Raw genomic sequence first — 23,263 nt, 5'->3', positions numbered from 1 at the left:
TACAATGAAAAGACGTAGCAATAATTGGAAATTCATGAGAAGAATAATGCCAAATGTCTGAGAAAGAACTGCAAATTTCTGGTGGGAAAAAATAAAATAAAATAAATATATATACATATAAGGAATAAACGTTTTTCTTTTTAAAAAAATACAATTTGAGTCAGAAAGCCTAAATTCTCTAAATAACTTCCACTTGATAGAAAGAACATGAATTTATACCCAGTTTCACCAGGATCTTACATTTAGATCAAAATCTCTCAGGAGACCTGCTCAAAAGTAGCAGTCATACACTGAATCATAATGAAAACAATGCACATGCAAAATTATATTCAAATATAACAAAAACAGCAACCGCCACATCCACAATTCAGCAATACCTAAAAACATGTTTGTCATTGAGGTGTCTTCCATCCTTTGTATACAGTTTATAACATAGTGATTACAAATAGCAGCAATAATGAACTTGAGTGTTCATTTACAGGTAGCTCATAGTCTTCTGCTAATTCTTTAGTTGTATTAAACAGACCTTAGTTTGAGTTAAAAGGGTTTAAGATTTGTTCAAACAATGAACTCATTTGGTTTCTGCTTTGCATATTCTGTCACAATTACTTCCTACTGCTGGACCGCACACTAAACACATCAGCACTTTGTCAGGCAAACTTGTTCAGCTGGTTATTTATGCAAATATGTGATCAGACAATCACATGGCAGCAGCTGAATCTATTGAAGTAAGCAGATGTGGATAAGACGCCCTGCTAAAGTTTGAACAGAGCATCAGAACAGGGAGGAAAGATGGCTGAAGTGACTTTGTACATGGCACAGAGCGCCTTTGGATCAGGTGACCCTGAATCCTCCCTTAGTTATGCTGCAATAGGCCGAGGCTGCTGATGCATTGAGTGTTTCTTCATTAATCACTGTGTTTTTACACCACTTTGCATTTAATTATTAGTTAGTATTAATCTCTGGTTCTCTTCCTCAGCATGTTTTTGTCTCGTCTTCCTCCACAAACCCTAACTGTTTGAACCAAATTGCTGCCCCGCCCTGAGCCTGGTTCTACTGGAGGTTTCTTCCTGTTAAAAGCAAGTTTTTCCTTCCCACTGTCGCCAAAGCGCTTGCTTATCGGGGACCATGTAATTGTTTGGGTTTTCTCTGTATTATAGCAGAGTCTACTTTACAATATAAAGTTCCTTGAGGCAGGTAAGACTGTGTCCTTAGACATTTTTTGAGTCCCTACATTGTCAGTATTATTTTACTGTGCGCGCAGTAAAGTTGTTTCAGACACACTGAACTACAGATGTCAGTGAATTTTCTTTTCTCAGATCATTGTTGGCATCGTGATGTTTGCACACTTGCATTTACTTGTGAGAAACGAGTAAAAACAGCCAGGAAACAAGAGGATCTAACACTTACTCCCCTGTGTGACTGCGCTGAAAAAAAAATCCAACAATAAAACACTGCAGATCTAAAGGAAGAGAAATCTTTATTTAAAAAGCACCTGCTGACAGCCTCAGGCTTTATTTACACCAAGCTTCATTTCCATCATGAAACATCAGAAAGAGTTCAGAGTGGAAAAAGTACAAACGACCAATAGAAAACCTTTTTTTAAACAGAGTTACTGTACAGCAGAAAAAACAGACTGTACACAGTGCACCTGAATGCATCGTAGCAGAGCCACAGTCCACACAGTGGTACTACAGCTGGTCCTGGACCTGAACTGGGACGCAGAATGGCAGCAGGAGGCCCCAGAGCAAAGAGCTGTACTGGAGACTAGTACAACTTCAGCAGTACAGGAAACAGAGCTTTAACCTAAAAATCCAAGTACTTAACTCAGCTGGAGGAAATTTTCTCTCATACTGAGACACAGAAAGAAAGAAATGTTAAATCATCAAAATACTGTACAGGGTTTGGTTGAGAGAGGCTCCACTGAACCTGGACATCAGCACGTCTGCAGTCCTGGTCCCTGAATACTAGCACTGCACATTACCAGTACTACAGCAGGAGTACAGCACTGCACTCAAGCTAATACTGGTACTGGAGAGTACAGAATGTGACAAATATTCAGACTGGTACCACACCATTATATCCTGGTACTGCAGTAATGCAGTATGTTTAGTGGCGCTGCAGTATTATGTACAGGTAGAGCAGTACGGCAGCTCGAACAGTCGTGAACACGCGTCCTGTATTTACATCGTATCTTCACATGTTTCTGCTTTGGTGTGAGCGTGGAGTGAGGAGAGGGGCATGCTGAGACTTTCTGAAGCCGGAGGGTCACATGACCAGACAGAAAAATAAAACTATCCAACACCCTGCCTGGATCTCTGGAGGTCGGCGATGCTTACGCAAAATATGACTGAAACGTTTTGCAAACGTGCCTAAAAGATGCAAACAAATGGCCCTGATTTGGATTTGGCCATTACCCACTCCCAGGTCAATACAACATTCCCAGTCTCTCCCGAATCACCTGCTGCTGAATTCCTTAAATTCATTTGGTTTCCATTGAATGTTCTCCCTCAACAACGCTTGATAAAATATGATCCTTGGAGACTGGAGAGAATATGGGCAGGCCTGTTAGTTTTTAAAGAAAACCAGGCGTAGCTCATCCTCCTAACGCTGTGGGCTCTTCCAGTAAAGACACTATTTGGACTTTAAACTTCTTACACTGCTGGAAATAGATTTAGTCTCGTGGTGAATGCACCCTACTGTTAGTTGGTCTATTCAGCCATACCCACAACCCATTATCGATGACTTTTCCTAAGCAGCTGGCAGGTTAAATACTCATTCATGTCTGATTAAACAGTGTTAGAAAATAGCCTGAAGCTTCAGCTTCATAAGGCACCAAATCACTCTGGACTGTCTCAAAGATGGCTCTCCTACATGACACCAGACATCCAAGAGCTGGAGCAGATTAAAGACCACTTTATGTATTTGGGTAAGTCCTGGAACAGTTCTGGGCTACAGGTCATGTGTGAAAACTGGAGATCCAGCTCTCTCGATCCTCAAAATTAAAGTTGACGTTTGCTCTCTGAGCAAGTTTGAGATCCACACTGAAATCAACAGAAGAGCGCTGGAAACAGGATAGTGCTAAATGGGAGAAGCCTACATTAACGGGGACGACAGCCAAACTTAAATCAGATATGATTTTTGCTTTTGTGATAGAACACAAATCTGATGTTTTCACCTTTAAAATGTCTTAAAATCTTCTTCTAAAGTGAATCTGTGACCTGAGAAACTTTCTTTGATGTATCGTAACCTCTCAAGTCTCAGTCTGATCTACCGACTTGGTCTGAGTTTGTCGTCATATTGGGTCATGTGACCGCGGCTTCATTGTGGGGGAAGCTGGAGGTCAGGCCGGTTTCAGTGAAGCTGAATTTAAAAATACAAAGCTGGGACAGGGTCAGGCAAAGCTGCAGCTTATGAAGACAACCGCACGCTGAAAGACAATCAATAAATACAGACAGTAGGAACGTGTGGACACAGATCCTGATCAATAACTTATGGATTAATAACACTGACTTCACAGCGCTGAAAAAGCTGCATTTCATTCACGGGCATTTTTATAAAATCTTTTTTCTGGAGCAGAGTACCAAAAAAACAAAAGAAAAAAACAGAATAAATTCAAATTCATCGATTAAACAGTCACTACTGTGACGACTGTGACATTTCCTGATTGTCGCTGCAAATGCTTTTTTTGTTTTTTTCCTGAAAGAGCGATAAAATTTGCAAAGGGAAACTTGGAACAGCTCCTCTTATTGCTTCAGTCGTCCTGGACTTGGAGTCCCGGTCAGCTCAGCAGGACAATGGCTTCACTGAGGGCTCCGAATGGGGCAGAAGGTCTGAGTGGTTCTTGCAGCTTTCCAGCTGCTGATGCTGTTTCTCCACATCTGGATCTCATTTAAACCACAAATACAGAAACCTCCAAAGCGATCACTCTTAATCAATCGAGTGTCTGATCAAACAACTCCTGGTTCCCTTAGATGTGACTATTTTCGTCTTTCTGCGAGAATAAACTGTGTCGCAGCTGATGCCTGTTTCATTATGGATTCATCTGCTGATCATAATCTGGATTTACTGTTTAAAAAAACATGAACAACAAAAACTGGGGAGGGGTTTCCAGTGCAGGAACTACGGGTAGCTGTGGGGTATTTTCCTTGAATTGGTGCCTCATTCAACAAAGAGCCTTTACACTTCCTGTTAATGCAAAACCCTCAATGAATGGGAGTCCCCGGAGCCAAATTGCTTAAATATTTATTAACTCTTCTTCTGTAATTTTCACAAATGCAAACAACTTTCTCAGCTGTCACTCTGCTAATGTGTGCCAACTGGTCTGTTAAGACCTTATGAAAATCTAGAAGCAGCTGTTTGTGGTGCATGAAGGCGACTCATCTCAGGAGGCTGCCGAACACCTAATAACTAAAAAAAGATATTTTACCACAATCCAAAGTTTCAGCTCCATAGAAAAGAGTATTGGAAACAAATGAGAGAAGCCTTCACCAAAGGGGATGGCAGCCAAACTTAATTAGTGTCTTTTGCTTTTTATAGGAACAGTAGTTGAACATTTTGAGGGGATTCTTGTGATGTCTTGGTGTTCTACTGATGTCTAATGATAAACTGAAGACTTCACCTTTAACATTTCTAAAAAGGATCCTCTAAACCGAATCAGTGACCTGTGGAAGAGCGCCATAGAGCCCCACTCATTGTGGGCCATCTCAAGCACATTCCCTAAAGGACGCGTTTACCGACCATGTGCCTTTGTTTTGCCCTGAAAGGAGTCTTCCAGGTGTGGTTCTGACAAAATATGTGCTAGTCGTTCAAATTCTAGGTTCAGACTACAAGAGTTTAAGTTTCCTTTGTCACATTTGGGGACAAAGCAGGATGATGTAAATTACTCTCTGGGGTTAAACTGCCTGGAATGGGCAGCTCGGAGGCCACGATGCACCAGAATTCATGCATCGGCTAAAGCGTCGACTTTGCACTCGGGAATTAAATACTGGTTTATCTGTGATCTGACTGAGCTGAACATGCGCTGAAGTCATAGTAAAGCTGTGTGAGTTGCATGTGTGAAACTGGCTCTTTGATAAGAAACAGCTGCCAGGGGTTAAAATAAAAAGAAACTTTCTGCGTTTGTAATTTCTCACTGCAAAGTGCTGCTAAATGTAAAAACTTAACCATAAAACCTCTCCGGTGTTCCTGCAGTGGAAACCAACAAACTATCCAAACCTTAAAATGATTAGAAGTGAATTACTAAAATGCAAAGTGTCAGATATTCACATTTCAAATCCTTCGACTCGGTTAAAAAGTCGAGTGTTCAGAAACCAAATGAACCTTTCAGCAGTTTGTATCGGCTTTTAAAGTGTCCCGTTTGCAAGCATCCTCGTTTCCAAGTATCTAAAGTTGTCAGATAACGCGTACAGAAAATATTTCCCTTTTCGGAGGAAAGGCTCGTGAGTACGTCAGCTTCTGTGAGTCCCTCTGCAGCAGTGAGGTGGGAAGCTCCGTTTACTTCAGAGGATTTATTCTGTTCACGTTTGGTTTCTACTCGAGGGCTCTGCAGCTGCTTAAAGCCACAAACAGCCGCAGCGACAGTTCAGCTGGTGTCAGTAAACTCTGTGCTCGAGTTTTAGTGCAGAGATGTTGAGTCCAAACCGGGAGAACCTCACCGCGACGCTCCCTGCCTGGACTCACCTGAGGGATCGACAGGTCACCTGATCAAGTCACCAAAAAGTTCTTTTTGCGCTTTGCTGGTTGGCTGCAGGTAGCTGGTGATGTCATCTGTCTTCAGAGGAGGTACGTCCTCCTCGTTGGTGTTTTGAGAGTCTGATTGTCTAAGCACAGTCTGAAGGGTGTAGAAACAGAGCCACGGACACCTTGTTCAGTTTCTGCTTTAATCTAAAACCTTTCAGAAAATGGCTGCATCTCTGAAAGGACTCCAGAAGTCTTTGTTCTAGCTATCCCAGAAACAGGAACCTGTGAGAGACGCCGTATCTCCATCTTCAATCTGAACGCCTGAGAAATAACGACTTCCACAAAAGCAGAGAATCGTCTTCGGCTCGTCCATCTGCAGCTTTTAACAATAAATCTTAAAATGTATTTGGAAAAGACGCGTACAGCATGTGGCTGGTGTTTCAGCATCAGTCTGATGCCACCGTAGGAACCCGGACCTTCCTTTCTGAACAGTTACGGCTGCTTTTGGCCACTGATCATCGGGCTGAGTTCATTTCTCTGAGAACTGCGACTCCATTGAGCGAAGAGAACCAAAGATTTGGCCACGACCATTTACGTCGCTTACATGTTAGAAACTAAAATCCCTCAGTGTGAAGTAGCCGTTAGGATAGTTTGAGAAATCTCAGGGCAGGTCGTGCATGTGAACATCACTAATTAGTCCAGAAATGTAGCATCTTCCACAGCAGATGACACTTTTGGTGGCAGTAATCAGGGCGAAGCAGAACGAGACAGATTACTTTCTGAATCCAGACTTTAATGCCTGCAGGGGACAACTGTCAGAGGAAATCGCTCAATCTTCTTCTTTGCAACACAGATTGCTGCAGGAACTTTTTCCTGTCATTAGTTCCTAGTAGAACTGATGTTTCTGGAGAGTTTGGTGGAAAAGCAGCTGTTGACTTAAAGTCCATCCCTGATAGAAGAAGTTCACCGAGCAGAGCAGCAGTGACCCGAGCAGCGAGGAGCAGGTCCAAGGAGGGAGGAGGGTTGGACCTCCTCCCTCCTTGGACCTGGTCTGGGGTTTGGTTCATTTTTACAAACAGAAGCTCGACCCTGAGGGCAGACGAGGACGAGGCGGGCGGGGTTTTCCATCCTGTACGATCAGGAACTTCCATTCATCAGTACCAAGGTGTGTTTGATTCAGACACCTGGACACGCATTCCTTCATACTGCTCATCCCAGGAAGCCAGCCTGGAATTAGTCCCTTTGCCTGCCTCTCAGCATCGTGATTGGTTGCTGAGTCAGACCAGAGTCCCAGGAGACGGTTGGTCCATCGGCGGATCTCTGAGAGGGACTTCCTGTTTATGAGCAGGAAACGAGTCGTGGTAGAGCGAGCCATCCACAGACCTGTAGGAAGGACAGAAATGGATATTTACCCACACAGCAGGAAAGTCTTCCTAAAAGTCGCCTCAAACTCATTGCGCTGCTTTTGTTTGACCTTTAGGTACTTTAACACATTTGTTCTCATTTTAAATATCACTCTTGCAGCTTCAAAACAAACATTACTGCTGAACAGAGGATAAGAGTTCTTCAGGGTTCGGACCGACCGCAGTGACCAGCAGGTTGGAGCGGATCTGTAACGAGGAGGCTTCAAGGCTCAAAGCTGAGGAGAAGCGCTCTCTGCTGAATACGTTTTGACTAATTTACACTGATTACCATCATCGAGCTTGAGGATAATCACGTTGGAAGATCTAAGCAAGTTTTTGCTGCCGTGTCTGGAATAAAGAACCTGCTGTGATCAAAGACGAGTCGGACGCTCCGGCTTTCAAAGCAAAGACTAGAAGTGAAGAAAAACCGTCCTTCGAAAAAAGGATCAAGTAGATTTCAGCAGGTTTTCATGATTTTAATCTACTTTTAGTCCGGACACATTTGCGTCTTAAACTATGTAACAAACATCTGAGTATAAAGGGGGGCGTGGTCATCTGACCCATACCTGCCGTGCAGCGGGTGTCCGTGGAACGTGGCTGAATGCGGCAGCGTGTGTTTGTGATGCGGCGCAGCGTGATGATGATGATTCGTCTCCGTCTGATAGGCCGATTGCTGAATGACACCGTGTGTCGTCCGTCTCCGCTGCAGAGCCCCGCCTCCTCCCGCCTGACCTTTGACCCCTCCATTCATCTTACTGCCGTTGGTCCCTGCGGTCACCTTTCCATTGGCCTGGTTCTGGTGGGAGGAGCCTAAGGTGTTCCTTAGGTACCAGTCCCTCAGACCTGTCAATCACACATCAACAGCTCATCACAGTTTCTGCTCCATGGAAACTTCTCCCATCACCACACTCAGAGCAAGTTTCACTGAGCTGGCTGTCTTTAATCGTCAGCCATCTCAGCAGGTTCAGGCCAACCTCTGAATCTCCTGCAGACTTTAGCTGTGTCTAGATAGAAGATATGGTTTAAAGACTCTCAGTATAACCACAGTTGTTAATGACACCCACATCAAACCACAGTGGTCTGTTGCACTGTTACGTGTACTGAACCTTAGATTACACATTTAAAAAAAATAGAGGAAGTCACTTAGCTAACCGATCACTCACTGGTTAGCTAAGCTTCATGAACGGGTTGAGGTTTCACTCTGATTCTTTTGATGGTTACAATCCGGGTGTTTTTAAACCACCTGCCTCATTATGTGTCACACGAGCGTGTGGTGACAACTTATCTGTCTGAATACACAAACCCCGTTTTATCTACTGGGGACTATAACTCAATAAATGAACATCGGGTTGCATTAAACAAGAAGTGAAACTAGAAATGAGGTCACAGAAGGAGTGAGCGCCGTTTACCCTTCTATTTAAACTCTATGGTAGTGCGCCTGAGACTTGATAACAGACAATAAAGTTGACTTGATGCAGTGTAGACAAACTGAGTGATGAAACAAACAACAGGCGGTGACCTCCAGTTTACACTGAGGCAGTCTCAGGCCAAGTGGGAAAGAGTGGGAATAGAATTAGCACCTCCAACTCCGGGACTATGGAGTACCCTCTCAGAGTCCAGGATGAGTTGCTGCCCCAAGTGGAAGAGTTTAAATATCTTGGGATTTAAATAAGTGAAGGGAGAGTGGACCGTGAGACGGACAGAGGGATTGAGAGCCAGAGTAGAGTCCCTGCTCGGTGGCTCAGGATGAACAGGATGCCTTCTGGACGCCTCCTAGGTGAGTCTTACCAGGAGGAGACCCTGGGGCAAACCCAGGACATGCTGCAGAATCACGTGAGGTCTAGAGAAGTCTTAGCTTCTCTGCTTAGATGATTGCCCAGAGATGCAAGCGTGGGTAAGCAATGAATGGATGAAGCAAACATATTTGTGTTATTCTGTCTGACTTCCACCAGGTGGCATCACCTCCTCACTGCAGTACACCAGTAGACAGTTTCTGCTGCACTGACCCAGTTTTATCTCCATCCCATGAAACATTCAACACGTTTGAGCTTCACAGCTTCACAGATCAGCAAACATCAGGAGGTAAGAGAGGCTGAGCTGTAAGCTAATGAGCCCCAAAGCCTCCGTACAGGAAGTGCAGAGCAGCTAAAGGGTAACAATACTCACCTTCCAGGGCGAGGGCCTTGTGGAGGCTCCTGGTGGCCTCCTCCAGTTGGGAGTCCTGGTTGGGGGGCAGCTGAGGGGGTCGGGGCGGCAGCAGGTGGGGGTGGGGGTCGGGCTGAATGGCGACCAGAGGGGGATTGTGGGTATCAGTCTGGCTCTGCTGCACCGGGAGGAACGGACCGCACGATTTGGTTCGGGTTACCGTGACCCGCCGCTGGTCGCCTTGGGGGCCGCGGTAGGTGGGCGGGGCTCCTGATGGCTGCTGGGAGTAGCCATTGTAGACTACCTGCTGCTGCGATGTGATTGGCTGTCTGTGGGGCTGAGAATGCTGTCTCTGCAGCTGCTGCTGTTTTCCCCAAACATAGTCCAGCAGGACATCGCTGTACCCCGCTCCTCTTCCTCCTCTGTCTCCCCTTCCTCCTCCCCTTCCTCGCCCTGCACCTCCCCCTTTTCCTCTCCCATCGCTGACTCCATTATTTGCCCTCGACCGTCCGTCTGTCAGCGTCTCCGAGTTCCAATACGCGCCGGCTGTGCTTGTTCCTCTGGACCCCGGCAGCCCGTTTACCCACAATCCCCCCTGCTGCACCCCAACATCATCCTCAGGAGGGGTGATGCGGTCCAGGAGGCCATCAGAGCTGTTACTACGGCGAGCTGCATTAGCCTTGAGTCCTACCTCCCCTCCTGCTCCAGGGTCAGACGGGCCAGAGGAAGAGGAGTCCTGAGAGCGAGGGGGAGGGGGAGGAGGTTGTGAGGGAGGCAGTGGGAGGGGCTTCTGGCTGTCCAGATGCTCAGTTCTGAAAGACAAAAGGAAATATTTTCAGTATACAGAGGGGAGGGGCTGTTCGTGCTTCCAAAACCAAACATGATGAGGTGACGCTGAACATGAAACCTCAAGAAATCTGTGAGCTCCGATCATGAGATCACAGACCGTGACACAAACGTGGACGTGCTCTGAGCTGTACCTGTGCACGGAGTTCCTCCTGGTTCTGTTCTGATAGAAAACCTCCACCGGAGACCCAGAAGAAACCAGCAGGGGGCGACACTGAGACACACCGTCATCTGCCAGATACATAGACAGAAATTTACTTGTGCTAGAAATATTAACTTTAATTGAAATCTATACCTCAGTTCAACTTATAAGAGCTGTCAATCACTTATATTTTCCTTATGATATTGTAAGTCAGGATAAAGACAGCTGTAACCATGGTAACCGTGCACAATGAAGATTATGTCAGATATCACGATGTTTGTAAGACAAGCAGGTCTTATAATTTAAGGACATTTAATTTCGGAACAGTGTAGCAGGGAAAACATCACATTCATAAACACGACCGTTAAAAAGATCGATAAACCTGCACATTATGAAATAGATAAAATAATTAACTGATTAACTGTCTAGTGTTTGCCTGATGTCTAGTATACAAAATGTCTTATGATAAAAATATAGAGAGAGAATAAAAACATGTGTTAAAAATAAAAAAAAACGCTAAATAATCAAAACATCCTATGCCGAATCAGTCTGTTCGCCTATTCACTGCCAGCAGCCGTGCAGTTCTCCAAAATGAGAGCAGAACTGCATTCAACTTTTACTGTTATTCCTCCAGTCAGCCAGCTGAGGGCGCTGCAGCTACACTACCAGTTTTACAGTGTGTTTGCTTGTACATCCATCTTTGCGAGGACCACTGAGAGCTTCAGAGTGAGAGCAGGTCCACAGCACAGACCTTCTGTTTCAGGGTTACATCAGAATCGGGTTTATGTTCGGGCTCAGGAGTGTTGGAAAAACATTAAGTGATGGTCCTCGTACAGATAGAAGGGTGTGTGCGCGCGCGTGTGTGTTCATTACCATTGTCGTGTCCTGTTGAGTCTGATGTCGAGCTGCTCTCTGACCTCACTGTGTCGTCTGGAAACACACACACACAGGAACAGAGTAAGAATAAAAGCAGGAAGACGCTGGTTTCCTCATCTTCCTGAAACAATGGCTTCTCATCTACTGCCAGCTGTGAGTGTCTCCATATGTATGCATGTGTATCTATGTCACATCTATCGCACTGACTGCGCCTTCTGCGTCTTTAGTCCTTTGAAGACGCTCCAAAGAGGACGGCTTTCAGGAAACTGATTAATTTAGTTGTGAGGTCAGTGAGTGTGATGCAAACAGACTCATATCTTTGACTAGAGCTGATTGCAGGGTTTTACTCGCTGCGCGAACGTTACATAATGGACTCAAATGAAAACATGCGAGATGTGATAGTAATGATGAGATTACAAAAAGCAAAAACTGTATCCCCCTTCTCTCCTCACGTTGACCAGTCCCAGCCTCTGACCACTCGCATGTGAACAAACCTGCGCAGATAAGAAAGGCCTTCCATGTCCATGATGTGAAAGTTCTCCTCACCTAGGATGGGATTAGTGTGTTTGGGCATGAGTGAGATGCGAAGCTAATGTCGGAAACCTGTGAAGTGCAGTTTCTGAATCCCTGGCAGGAGTATTCTGTAGACTTTTAAAAGTCAGTCAGAAACATTTACGTTAACTTGGGATTTTTAGCAACATTTTTTTAAACCTCTTGAACTCGTTGCAGAAATCTGAGGACCAGTTTTGGAGGTTGGTGAACCAGTTGGAGAGCCTTGTGATGAACTGGCGATCTGACCAGAGCCTGGATACATACCAGTCCTCGCATTATTTAGAAAATGGATGCATAAGTTGCAGAGTGTGAAGACTCGTTGGAAGGTTCTGGGGACTCGCTTTCTGATGTATGAGGACTTCTGAGGTAGCGGGACGAGTTAGAGCGGTAATAACACTACCTGCAGAGATCGGAGTACACACTGCACAGGTCTAGGAACTAGTTTAAGAGGTCTAATAACTTTCTAAAGAGATCAGTAAAGTACAAAGTAGTTTGTGTCTCCTATCTGTGAAAAGTGCTGCATTAATTTTATTTATACAGCACCAGTGCACAACAGCACTTGCCCTGCGAAGTCCTTGTTGTTTTTTGCAAGTGCTCCCCTATAGAAGAACGAGATGGGCCAGGTACCATCTGTATCATAAATGTGTGCCAGGTGAATATGGCAGCAGAAACCGGATAGTGTGTGTGTGTGTGTGTGTGTGTGTGTGTGTGTGTGTGCGTGTGTTGAGTCTCTTGTGTGTGTGTGTGTGTGTGTGTGTGTGGTATGTGTGTGTTCTGTGTGTGCTGTACAGTTCCCATCGTTTGTGTGTGTCTGCGTGTGTGCGTTGTGCTCAGAGTCGCTGTGTTTCCTCAGAGCTCCGCTGAATAAATTTTTCTTCGGCTTCGAACGCTGAGCGTCTTCCTCTAAAGATAAAACACAGCATATAAAGGTCACCAAACATGCACGCACAGGGATATACAAACAGACTGCCTCAGCGTGAAACACACATGAAGGTCAAAACTGTTCCATCAACAACACACACACACACACACACACACACACACACACACACACAGGGGGACAGTAAAAACACCAAACACACACACACACACACACACAGGGGGACAGTAAAATTCTCCACCACTGTTGAAATTATTTAGAGTCAAATCACTCCTCAGCTCCTCACCTCTACTCGACACTTCCTGTTTCCCTGGCGGGACGTCCCACCTCTCCTACGAACACAGGGGGGCTTCTCCCCTGCCTCCAGGGGGAAATCACTGGGCACTGCACCCGTCAGCTCCTGATCAGGAAAACACAGGAAAACCCAACTTACAGCTATCTGGCAGTTACTTTAGTCATTGTTAAAGTAAAAACTAAGGTAGAGTCAGCTGAAGTAATCGGAGGTTGGGGACTGGATAGAGAAGACTAGTTAGAGACATAAAAAGAGCATCTGAGGAGGTTCAAGCACCAGATAAAAACATCTGAAGGCCACGTGGAGAGGACTAGTTGCAGAGAGGGATAAAAGGATTAGTTGGAGAGTGAAGAGGACTAGTTAGCTGCAGAGCTAAGAAGACTTTGGTTTAGGTGGGAATGCACTGTCAGTGTCTTAGTCATATTGTCATCTCTTTTTATGACATCACTTACAGCTTCCTGCAGACAGATCCGTCTCAGCTCAGCCAATCGGCTGCTAAGCAGCGCCTGGAGACTCCGCCTCCTCTCCTGTAGCTCCACCATTCGCTCTCTCTGCTTCCTGTCTGGGCAGGTGAGAGGGTCTGCAACATGCAAGCAACACACACACACATAAGAGACAGCTAACAGACACACTCGAGAGTGTAGCATCACCACATGTCAGCGTTTATTCTCACCAGGTGCTGAGATGAGTTGACCTTTGACCTCCATGGCTTGTGTGTCCCATATGCCCTCTCCACCTCCTCCTTCCTCACTACTCGACTCCTGTTCACCTCCCCACACACACTCTCTCACCTGCAACACGTTGTCATCACAAATAAAGGTTAGTACTGCAAGCTAGCACAGACTTCCTGCAGTCCTGATGACACTGACAAACCCTGCTGCTCATGTGATGTCAGCACCATGTTTTGACCAATTAGCCAATCAGAACCTTCGGGACTTTCTCACCTTGCAACTGGGTTCATAAGAGTTCCAGTAGTTCACTCCTGTGGCCATCCAACAGTCAGAACACAAACCACAGCACTGCTTCACTAACTGGGCGTCTCACTGCTCGGTTAGCTGTTAGCTGACGGTGAAGCTGCAGTTCCAAAATGGGCCTGAAGAGGGAGGCAAACAGTCTTCAGCGCTCCTGACCTAGGAGAACAAAAGCACAAGAAGAAAAAGAAGAAGGTGGTAGAGTGAGGACCAATCAGGAAGTCAATAAAAGATTATAAGCTAAAGTTCAAAACAACAGATTTTCTCTCAAAAAGTCACAAATACTATCAAAGTAAACATTTTAAAATGTAAAAACTACATGCAGTTAGCTTGAACTTAGAACCTTAACAAATACATTTACACGAGAAATTACCAATAAAAAATAAAGGTAGAAAAAAAAAAACCTTTCTAAGAAATACTTGGAGTGGCTCTGGCTGAGCAGGCGACCCTGCCTGGGTTTGATTCCATCCTGGACCATTTCCTGAGACACATTTCCTCTTGCCCTCTCTTTCTCTTTCCTGTCTACTCTCCTCTATATCTGTCCTGTCCAATAAAGACCAAAAGAAAGAAAGAAAATCACCAACTCTGGAGGACGAGGTCTCATTAGCAAACTACAGCACAAACAAATGTTTAAATAGTGAAACATGTAGGTGCACTTTCAGCTGCTCCTTTATTAACAGCGCTCGCCACGGCAGGTAGCTCTGCACGCTTGATTTGGCCAATTTATGTATACTCCATATGACTCTATATGTGTGCATCTGTGCATTAAGTGAGCTGTTAAACTCAAGCAGCATCAAACCTTGCAGTTGTTTGGCCACATGTTGGTGGCTGCAAAAGCCAGTAGCTCACCATAGACTCTCATTAAAATGTGCAACTTCTCAGCATTAAAAAGCACGTTTATTGGCTGGTATGAAGAAAGGTTTGGTGTCTGTGGACAGCTGTACAGGGGGGATTTTTAATAACTGATCCACCTGCATACGGGTGAAGCAGATGTAGCAGCTCGGTGTCTGCAGGGTCTCACCTCAGCTAACTGCAGTCACTGAACTGGACCTCCCCAATGTTTTTGTGCTGCTGTTGCCTTTTGGAGCGTTTTTAATGGAGGATCAAATAACACTGCTTGCTCTGTGATACAAACGTCTTTATTAGCACCAATTAGCAGGTAGGTGTGCCAGTGTGTTGCACCCACAGGGACACTGTGGAGAATATCCTGACCTGGTTCTCACAAATCTGATGTTGTGGCTTATTTGTAGATGCTTCCAAGCCTTCAGCGGCCAACAGAGAAGCATCAATCTCGCCCACCTGATTCGACCCAAACACCAACAAAACGTTTGGATTCACATTTTAATTGCAGATTTGTTTTACATGCAAAGAAAGCTGACCGAGTGCAGGTAAAACCTTAAACCCATTTTCTGTTTGACGGCAAAATAAAGACAAAGTTCACACGTCACATAAATGCTTCATACAGTTTTATTCTTTAAAAGCTCAACGTGCCCTAAAGTAGCCGGTCTCTGCATTTTTAGCAAGCAAACAGGAGAGGATGTTGCATTCATTAGAGAATGAAACCATCACATTTGGTGCTTTCGCGAGAGTTTTTACAAAGAAAACCTACAAATACTTTGAGTTCATGGTGATAATTAAGTATGTCAGCCACTAAGAATGACTCAGAGGCTTTAATAGTTTGGAAAAGGCAAGGCCTTGAAGATCCTCGGGTTAGGGATTCAGTCTGTGTTTGTCGGTCTCTGAACTGGGATTAAATGCACAATATGAGCAGAGATACGATTTAAATGGATCTGAAACAATGAAGTATTTTCTCGTGGAGCTTCGTGATTAAACGCGCAGGTTTGTGTGCTGGAGCTGCAGACGGAGACAGCTGGCTCCAGATTTACTGGGTTTAAAGGAAAAATGTGGAGAGAACGGCGAGTACTGACATGCCTCAGACAAAAGACAGACACACAACACACACACACAAAGGTTTATCTGTCAGTCTGTAGCCAAAACAGAGAAAGACCAAAACACACGAAGCCCATTTACAGTGACAGCGTGGTCAGGCGACAGATGTTTGAAGCTCGTGTGACCTCTGCATGTCTGTCTGGAGAAATATTATCTGGACCTTTGAAAATCCAAATTTTAAAAAAGAGAGAGTGAGAGCTTAAGTAGTATCCTGCCTTGTGATTGGCTGGGAGCAGGTGTTTGATCTCTTCCTGCTGGTTGGAGGAGTGAAACCGAGAAACATCTGCATCATCAGACAGCAGCAAAGTCACAGCGCGATGGAAACAGGCTCTGAGCTTTTGTAACATTTTTACATGTAAACTTTAACCGTCTCCAGCTGTTCCTCTGATTTTAGTCAACATTCATCAACAGTTTTTTCTAATCCAACCACATGTGCAACACTGACTGATGACAGCGTCACTGCGTTTAAACCTAATTAGTTCAAAAGCCCACAGAGGATAAAAACACACCATGCAAGCCTCTTTGTAAGAATAAAGAGGTTTTACATTTTAAATGCTGTCAGTGGCAGACTGCACATCCGGAGCTTGCAAACGTTTCCTCGAGGAACCTGAACAGCAAACCTAACAATATTTAGTAAAAAGCACAAATAGGTTCATGGATCTCTGAGAATCCACACTGCAGATGTCTTTCTGTAGTGTTTACAGGACTGCGTTGTGCACATACAGCCTCTCTCATGCAACATCTACCTGCCTGTTTGAGCATCTGTTATAACAAGGCAATCAAGACCGGAGCAAAAGGTAGTTTTTCTAGCTTTAGATCTGTTCAGTTTTGATCATCTCCTGTCCGTTTGCCTCCTAACAGGGATTCAATACTACAGAAAATCTTATAAAACCACAGCACGACGTCACTTCCCATCCTGGAAATGTTCCAGCCCAACAGAGGAAAGCAGACACGAAGAAAACAACAAGTGTTACTTAATCACAAAACAACAAGGAGTCTGAAACCTCTGCACACTTTTACCCTCCAACTGGAGGAGAACGAGATGTCCTCCGACAGCACAGCCCTGAGAACAGGAAGTGGAGCCCAACAGGAAACAGGAAGAAGGAAATGAGTGATGAAAAAAAAAGGGGAAATTGGGGGGATGGGAAGGACTGACTGGGAACAGCTGAAATGGTTGGTAACACTGGTGTGATTCACGCCACAGTATCCAGCAGCGGAGGATAAAATTCAAGTTTGTGTAGAAATGGCGAGGATCAGAGAGGCGGAGCTTATAGCATTATCACCGTCTTCTTCACACAGATGTTGAAACTGTGTAAGGAAGATTGCAGCAGATGGTTTGACGTCCTGTTTCTTTGGAAAGCTTCCTGTAGAGCAAAGAGTCAGTGTAGGGAGGAGGTCAGGGTGGATGATGCAGGATGTTCATAAAACGTTAAACTGGCTTTTGTTGTGACCAGTAAAACACATCTACTGACCCAGCTGCCCAGGAGGACAATAAAACAAGAACTAATTTGCAGTAAAGCTTCATTTGTCGACCGTGTACGGACGCTGAAGTTATTTCAGTATTTTCTGACTGCTTCTTGGAGCCATTGGTGAGTCAGGCATGCAGGGACGAGTGCCAGGAGTCCACCAGGAGACGAAGGAGAAACAAAATTACAGCCTCTACTACTACAGAAAAAAAGAAAAATGTACAATCTGACACTAAGATCATTGAAAAGGGAAAAAGAGCAGCTGTACGTGACATTTTCCTGCCCGAGCTGGCAGCTACTGTGAAAAACGGGTGTGTGCACCAATTTTGGTACCTGTATCCACTTGTGAGCAATTTTCATGACATATGAAATCATCTGCTGCACGAACTACACCGATCTCACCGAAACCATGGAGTTCGAACACGGCTTTCACTGCTCGGGTATTTATTTGCATGACATTACAGAGGGGACTTTTATAAAAGCACAGATGCAGCACTGATCGACATCTGTGGGAAACACTGGATCTGGACTTTAACGTTAATCAGGGAGTTTTTCCCTCAGGGAAAAACAAACAAGTGTGGAGATGAGCCAGAGCTTACTGACGGGGTTTTCTGACACCAAATGCTCTGTCAAATGGTCTCCCCCTCCTCTCTGTCCTCCTCCACCCTCCTCCGCCTCTTACATTCCTGAGTCCTGCCGGGTCGAGTCCAGACCTGCAGCTCCTCCCTTCATCCATCAGCGGCTCGATTGATCGGCTTCAGCTCGTCCGTCTCCTCGCGCCGCGATGCGCTGCTGTGATGGAGTGAAGTCTCCGAGACAGGTTGTTTGTGCTGCGAGGGCGACACGTGCTCTTTACCGTCGGCGTCCTTTGGTGTTTTGTTGCATCTCGTCACCGGAGGTTTGCTTCACATCTGTTTTTCTACTCTCACACACTCACAGCCTGGTCTTTGACCTTGTTGTCTGTGTGTGTGTTTTGGGGGAGGGTTGGGGTGTCACTCTCACCTCCCCTCCCCCCTCTCAGGTGTTGCAGGCCTGAACAGCTGATCTGATAACAGCCCGCTGAGGCCAATCTGTTTCCAGTCTGAGTGCCTGCCCTGATCTCTCTGAACCAGCACAGCCTCCATCATCACTGCGAGGAGCAAACGCTTTCAGAGCCTCGACGCTCGCCCACGTCACAGTCCAGGGGTCGGATATACGAAGGATGCGTGCACACAGACGACACACAAACACGGCTTTTTGTGTTAAAAGTTCAGAAATCCAGAACAAGAACTACAGCTACATCCAACTTTCAGCACTGAAGACTATAAACGATGCAGCTCTTCTTTTAAACCCTTACCTTCTTCTGTAAATGATTTAATAACTGTAATTAAACGGATTTAATTTGATAGATTCACACTTCGTCGTCTCTTTTGTTTCAGTCGTGGCGCTTTAACAGCTGCTGCCTCCATTTATTTTGTGCCTTCGGTAGTTATTCATCCGCTTGTGGCATCAGATCTGAGATTACCCAAAACTCATTTTTCCTGAATGTCTCGCCTTTATATTCTGCTTCTTCTTTGCTGCTGACCTAACATGACATTCATTCACAGCTAAATGTGAAAACATGAATGATGCTCGTGAACATGCACAACACTCCAAAATGATTGGAATTCACAAAAAGAGGACCAAGCACACGTGAAGCTTTATAAGTCAAACAGAAAATGCACGGGTTTCTGCCTTTGTGCACTTTTAGTCATGAATCTCTACAGTTCAATGCGTCTGGGCCGAGAGCTCTGCACTGTGAGGACTGAACCTCAGGTTTAACCTGCGCCTTCAACGTTACAAAGGTGGGTCACTTCTTAGCCGTGCATCAGACTGGCACTCTGTCCAGGACGTGCTCTGCCTTTCGTCCAATGACAGCTGGGACACACTCCAGCACCTCTGCAACCGTGAACTGGTCAAGTGGTTAAGAAAATAGATGGTTGGTTCACTTCTTATCAGCGCGCATCATTGTCATTTCGTCCCGTCTTCCTCCCTCAGCTGGTCGTGGCAGATGGCCCCGCCCCTCCCTGAGCCTGGTTCTGTCACAGGTTTCTTCCTGTTGAAAGGGAGTTTTTCCTTCCTACTGTCGCCAAGTGCTTGCTCATAGAGGTTGTCTGATTGTTGGGGTCTTCTATAAATAAAACTTTAGTTGAATTATTGGAAATTATGCTGCAGATCTAACTGAGCTGAGAACTCGAGATAACGTGTGTAAAACTACCAGCCAATCAGTCCTCTGGAAAAAAATCCTGGAGACGTCCATGCTCAGGGAGTAAGAGGATCAAAGGTTTTTGTCTTTCCTGAATGACAACCAATAAAAAAAGAGATTCACAGAAGCAAATTATTCCTTCACTCGTGACCCCCCACCTCCCCCACCACGACCCAGAAGACTCCAAGTATATTTCATTGTTTTATAAGCCTAATAATTGCCATATTTCCTTAAAACAGGATACCTAAACCTTGTATTTGTTCATCTTGCAGGTAAAATTCTTCACTTGCTCTCAGACCGTTTAAAACCAACAAGGCTGCAGCTGAATAACCATAATAACCTTTATTCAAGCAACAGGCTACACATCTGTACTTGAAGCCAGTTCTTCCCTTGTATTAATGAAGGAGCAGTGTACCTGATTACTGTTTCTAGCATTAAATGAACTACAGCTTAACTAACCACCTCTCACATGCTGCTTATTCATATTTTTCCAATACTTCAGTTTGATCTTTGTTTGTGAAACACTGCCAGCAGACCTGTTCCTGTGATTGTGACAAGATGCTAATAGTTAGACTGAAAACCCTGAGCTGACACATCCAGCTGATAACAGCCTTCATGTGATTGCTGACTGCTGATCTTAGGTTAAGTGAAGCCAGATAAGGCAAAGATATCCTGAGCATGCTGGACGTGCTCCAGGATTCGTCCTCCAGATTCTGCTCAGACTCACAGCTGTGGAGTTTTACTCGCCCACAGAGCAAGACCAGAACCAGAAGAAACACGTCGGGCCAATCAGGATCTGACGTTCGCCGCTAACAGCAACATGATGTAAACAGAGAGGAGCTCATGATCCCAACAAGTCAACAACAAATCGAACATTTAAAGATGAGAGAGATTAACACATCAAATGCACAGAAGAGGCTCAGCACTTCATACTGAACACACACACACACGCACACACACACACACACACACACACACACACGGGGAGAGTTGGTGATGAAAGGCTGCAGCTGCAGACAAAGAGATGCAAATACAGGATTTAAATATTCAGCAGAGAGAGATGGATGCTCTGTGCGTGTGTGTCCTCTCTCTGCCCTCACACTAAACCAGGAGATCACAGCAGCACTAATCCTGTTATCACGAACACTCTCAGTAGGAACTGAACCACGTCTCCGACCCTCTCCGGTCCAGTACCAGATCGGCGCTGCGTGACCACGGCTTCGGCTGCATTTACATTCATCTCACCAAACTCAGGCAGGAAATCAGAGAAACACGGCGAACATATAAATCACGCTGCCCAGAGTTCACCGATCGTGTCCTCGCAGCAGCAGCAGGTTCACACGAGTCTGTTCCTGCTATTCTGTCCACCCCACCTACACATCAACCATCAACTCTCCTCTAAAAGTCACCAGCAGTCTGAGTACAGCTCAGTCACGGACCGGCTTAAAATTCAGACATCCGCCACACGTTCACCTGCATACAGCTGACTCCTGACGGAGAGTCCAGAAAGACCACAGGTTTGTTCCACTAAATAAAGAGAACACACTCATTTGAAACTCTTTAAAGCCCAATTCTTACTGCATAAAGGTGACACAGGAAACGTTTAAACTTGGACGTTTTTACTTTCAAATAAAAATCTGCCCATTTCTAATTCGGTGCCAGGAACACGCTCCAGTAAAGTCGGAACAAGTTCCCCGCTGTGATTCATCACCTCTCCCTTTTGACACTGCTCGCTGCATGCCTCCCATTCTTCTACTTCAGGTCTCCTTTGTTGCAGTTTTTTGTTTCATAATCCTCCAGCTGGTACAGGTCCGGACTGCAGGCAGGCCGGTTTAGCAGCCGGACAGTTTCCCTCATACGTGTGCAGAATGCGGTTTGGTTTTTGAGTTACTGAAAAAAGCAACACCTTCTCTAAAAAAAAAAAAAGATTGAAAAAGCTGCACATATTATTCAGCGTTAATGTTGCCCTCACAGATGTGGTGATACCTGCATCCTTGTGGATGCCGGCTTTGAACTTTGTGCCGATAACAGAGCTGCTTCCAGCAGGTTTTTGATGGGGCAGCGCGACAGCGTTCACTTTGCCTCCGTCCATCGTTAATGAAAAGAAGGCAGCGGCGTTTCTTCAGATGGTTTATGGCTTGTTCCTGAGCACGAGCATTGATTTCCACTTCAGAATCGTGTGTGTCTGTAATGCTGCTTGAAGATCACAGCAAAGGTTTTCAGCTTCGTCTCTGTCAGCGATGAAGTTTTTTAACAATGTGATGAACAGTAGATAATAAAACCCCCAAAGTTTATGAAACGTTACCTTCATGTAGCTTCATTACACATGTTCTAATGAAGGACCTCACCTTACTCTGTGTTTCGTTTTATACCCAGTGTGACCCTCGAGAGACTGGTGTCTCCTCCTGGGATCAAACTGGGGAGCTTTCGCCTGTTAGGTGAACATATAAACCACACAATAGACACTCTTCTCTTTTTGCCAATCATGTTACGTAATTATCTAAAAAAAAAAAAAAGTAAATAGATTTTTTTAATCTTACTCCAGTCTTCTGTTGCTCCTGTCCCAGCTGTGTGAAACGTCATCAGATTGAAAAGGAACAGTTTTTCCTTAATAACATTTTTTATGTTCTCCTTGCACAATTTTTAATTAAATGTCGGGTTTAGATAATCACTATTCTATATTTTATCCTGGGAAACACGTTTGTCTAAATCTCAGCATCAACTGAATAATTAATCTGCTAATTTATTGAGATCTATTAGCTGTTCTGAGACGTTTAAAGGGAGTCAGCACCTTCTCTAAGGAAAGTGCAGACATTTATTTTCATTTAACTTTTTACATTTTTTTATTCTGATTCTGATTTTTCTACTTTTCTTCTGGCGTTAAAGTTCTTATAATACCGGGACCTTCGTCTTTATCAGTTATTTACTTCATAACTTATTTAACTGCACAAAAGTCCATCCAGGAAAGTAACGAAGGTAAGGCCAGAGGCAGCAGCGGTGAAAAGGCTGTAAATACCTGCGAGTCTGAACCATCCTGTTTGCAGACCAGGTGTGGTCCAGCTCCAGCTGTCCTCAGGACGGGCACATCCGCAACAGGAGCCGAGAAAAGGGAATTAAAACGGCTTCAGTCCCGCGGATCAACCCGCCCGTTTGCCAGTTAAACTCCGCTTTTCTCCTCTCACCGTCTCTGAGCTCTGACTCGCTCTCTCTGACTCTCAGCTGAGTCCCACCAACAAGCTCTCCGCTGTCACCACCCCTCCACTTCCGCTCTGCCGTGTCAAAATAAAACGACAAGAGGAAGTCGTTTCACATCTCCGCGGGAATTCGATTAAGCGATGACGTATGAACTGCGTACGTCATGAACTGCGTCCATTTACAAATGCGATCGCATTTGTCCGTAACCATCGGGAATCCTCACATTAACTTTTATCAAGTGGAAAAAAGTTAGCATTCATCCCCCAGCTTCACTGTGCTAATGTGTTTATATTATGCACACCATAGCTGTGTAGCTAGGACATCATTATATACCAGCTACTCCAAATTCAGTAACCCTACAAACTTCACTGCTTTTTAGTTTTCTGTCTTCATTTATGTCGGAAGTGACAGCAGAGCTGCACGTTTAAATTTTTCAGTGAGAACGTGATATATCCTCTTTAGATGGAAACTAGCGAGCTAACTCCCTGCTAACTTCAAACTCAGTTAAACTTCATAAATTCTGTTTTCATGGATGCCTGGATGTTAAACAGTTACCCCTGATAGAGCAGCCACACTGATCATTTTATTAAAGATGAAAAAATTTAGGCAGTTTTTAACTCTCAGTGATGCCGCAGTGTT

The 23,263-nt window shown here is 44.9% G+C and overlaps 2 protein-coding genes across 2 annotated transcripts; both read right to left on the bottom strand.

Annotated features, from left to right (window-relative positions):
* Window positions 1–1,463: 1,463 nt before the first annotated feature.
* Window positions 1,464–11,668, bottom strand: LOC121815127. Its single transcript, XM_042224475.1, has 6 exons — window positions 11,547–11,668; window positions 11,092–11,315; window positions 10,211–10,307; window positions 9,252–10,042; window positions 7,652–7,928; window positions 1,464–7,065 (listed from the first exon to the last, which is right to left on the bottom strand). The coding sequence occupies exons 1-6, from the start codon at window positions 11,666–11,668 to the stop codon at window positions 6,960–6,962; spliced, it is 1,617 nt and encodes a 538-aa protein (XP_042080409.1). The 3' UTR covers window positions 1,464–6,959.
* Window positions 11,669–11,771: 103 nt separating this feature from the next.
* Window positions 11,772–22,903, bottom strand: ccdc120a (coiled-coil domain containing 120a). The gene is made up of 7 exons (XM_042224474.1): window positions 22,446–22,903; window positions 13,763–13,948; window positions 13,492–13,609; window positions 13,271–13,398; window positions 12,812–12,926; window positions 12,436–12,549; window positions 11,772–11,887 (listed from the first exon to the last, which is right to left on the bottom strand). Exons 2-7 carry the CDS (start codon window positions 13,808–13,810, stop codon window positions 11,772–11,774), a joined length of 639 nt encoding a protein of 212 aa, XP_042080408.1. The 5' UTR covers window positions 13,811–13,948; window positions 22,446–22,903.
* Between the last annotated feature and the right edge of the window lie 360 nt (window positions 22,904–23,263).

The sequence above is a fragment of the Haplochromis burtoni genome, unplaced genomic scaffold, assembly GCF_018398535.1.
Source record: "Haplochromis burtoni strain Fernald_Lab_line unplaced genomic scaffold, NCSU_Asbu1 Contig_138, whole genome shotgun sequence".
Taxonomy (NCBI): domain Eukaryota; kingdom Metazoa; phylum Chordata; class Actinopteri; order Cichliformes; family Cichlidae; genus Haplochromis; species Haplochromis burtoni.
Note: the sequence above shows the minus strand (reverse complement) of the source record. Positions and strands in the feature narration are given on the sequence as shown.

Excerpts from the sequence above, each read along its gene's own strand:
- ccdc120a (XM_042224474.1), bottom strand. The coding sequence starts at position 13,810 with ATGGCCACAGGAGTGAACTACTGGAACTCTTATGAACCCAGTTGCAAG. Across the intron at positions 13,399-13,491 it reads TCAACTCATCTCAGCACCTG|ACCCTCTCACCTGCCCAGAC; the intron begins GTGAGAATAAAC and ends TGCATGTTGCAG. Across the intron at positions 11,888-12,435 it reads ACACACAAACGATGGGAACT|ATCGCCAGTTCATCACAAGG; the intron begins GTACAGCACACA and ends GGCTCTGGTCAG.
- LOC121815127 (XM_042224475.1), bottom strand. The coding sequence starts at position 11,668 with ATGCCCAAACACACTAATCCCATCCTAGGTGAGGAGAACTTTCACATC. Across the intron at positions 10,043-10,210 it reads AGGAGGAACTCCGTGCACAG|AACTGAGCATCTGGACAGCC; the intron begins GTACAGCTCAGA and ends TTTGTCTTTCAG. Across the intron at positions 7,066-7,651 it reads GGACACCCGCTGCACGGCAG|GTCTGTGGATGGCTCGCTCT; the intron begins GTATGGGTCAGA and ends TCCTTCCTACAG.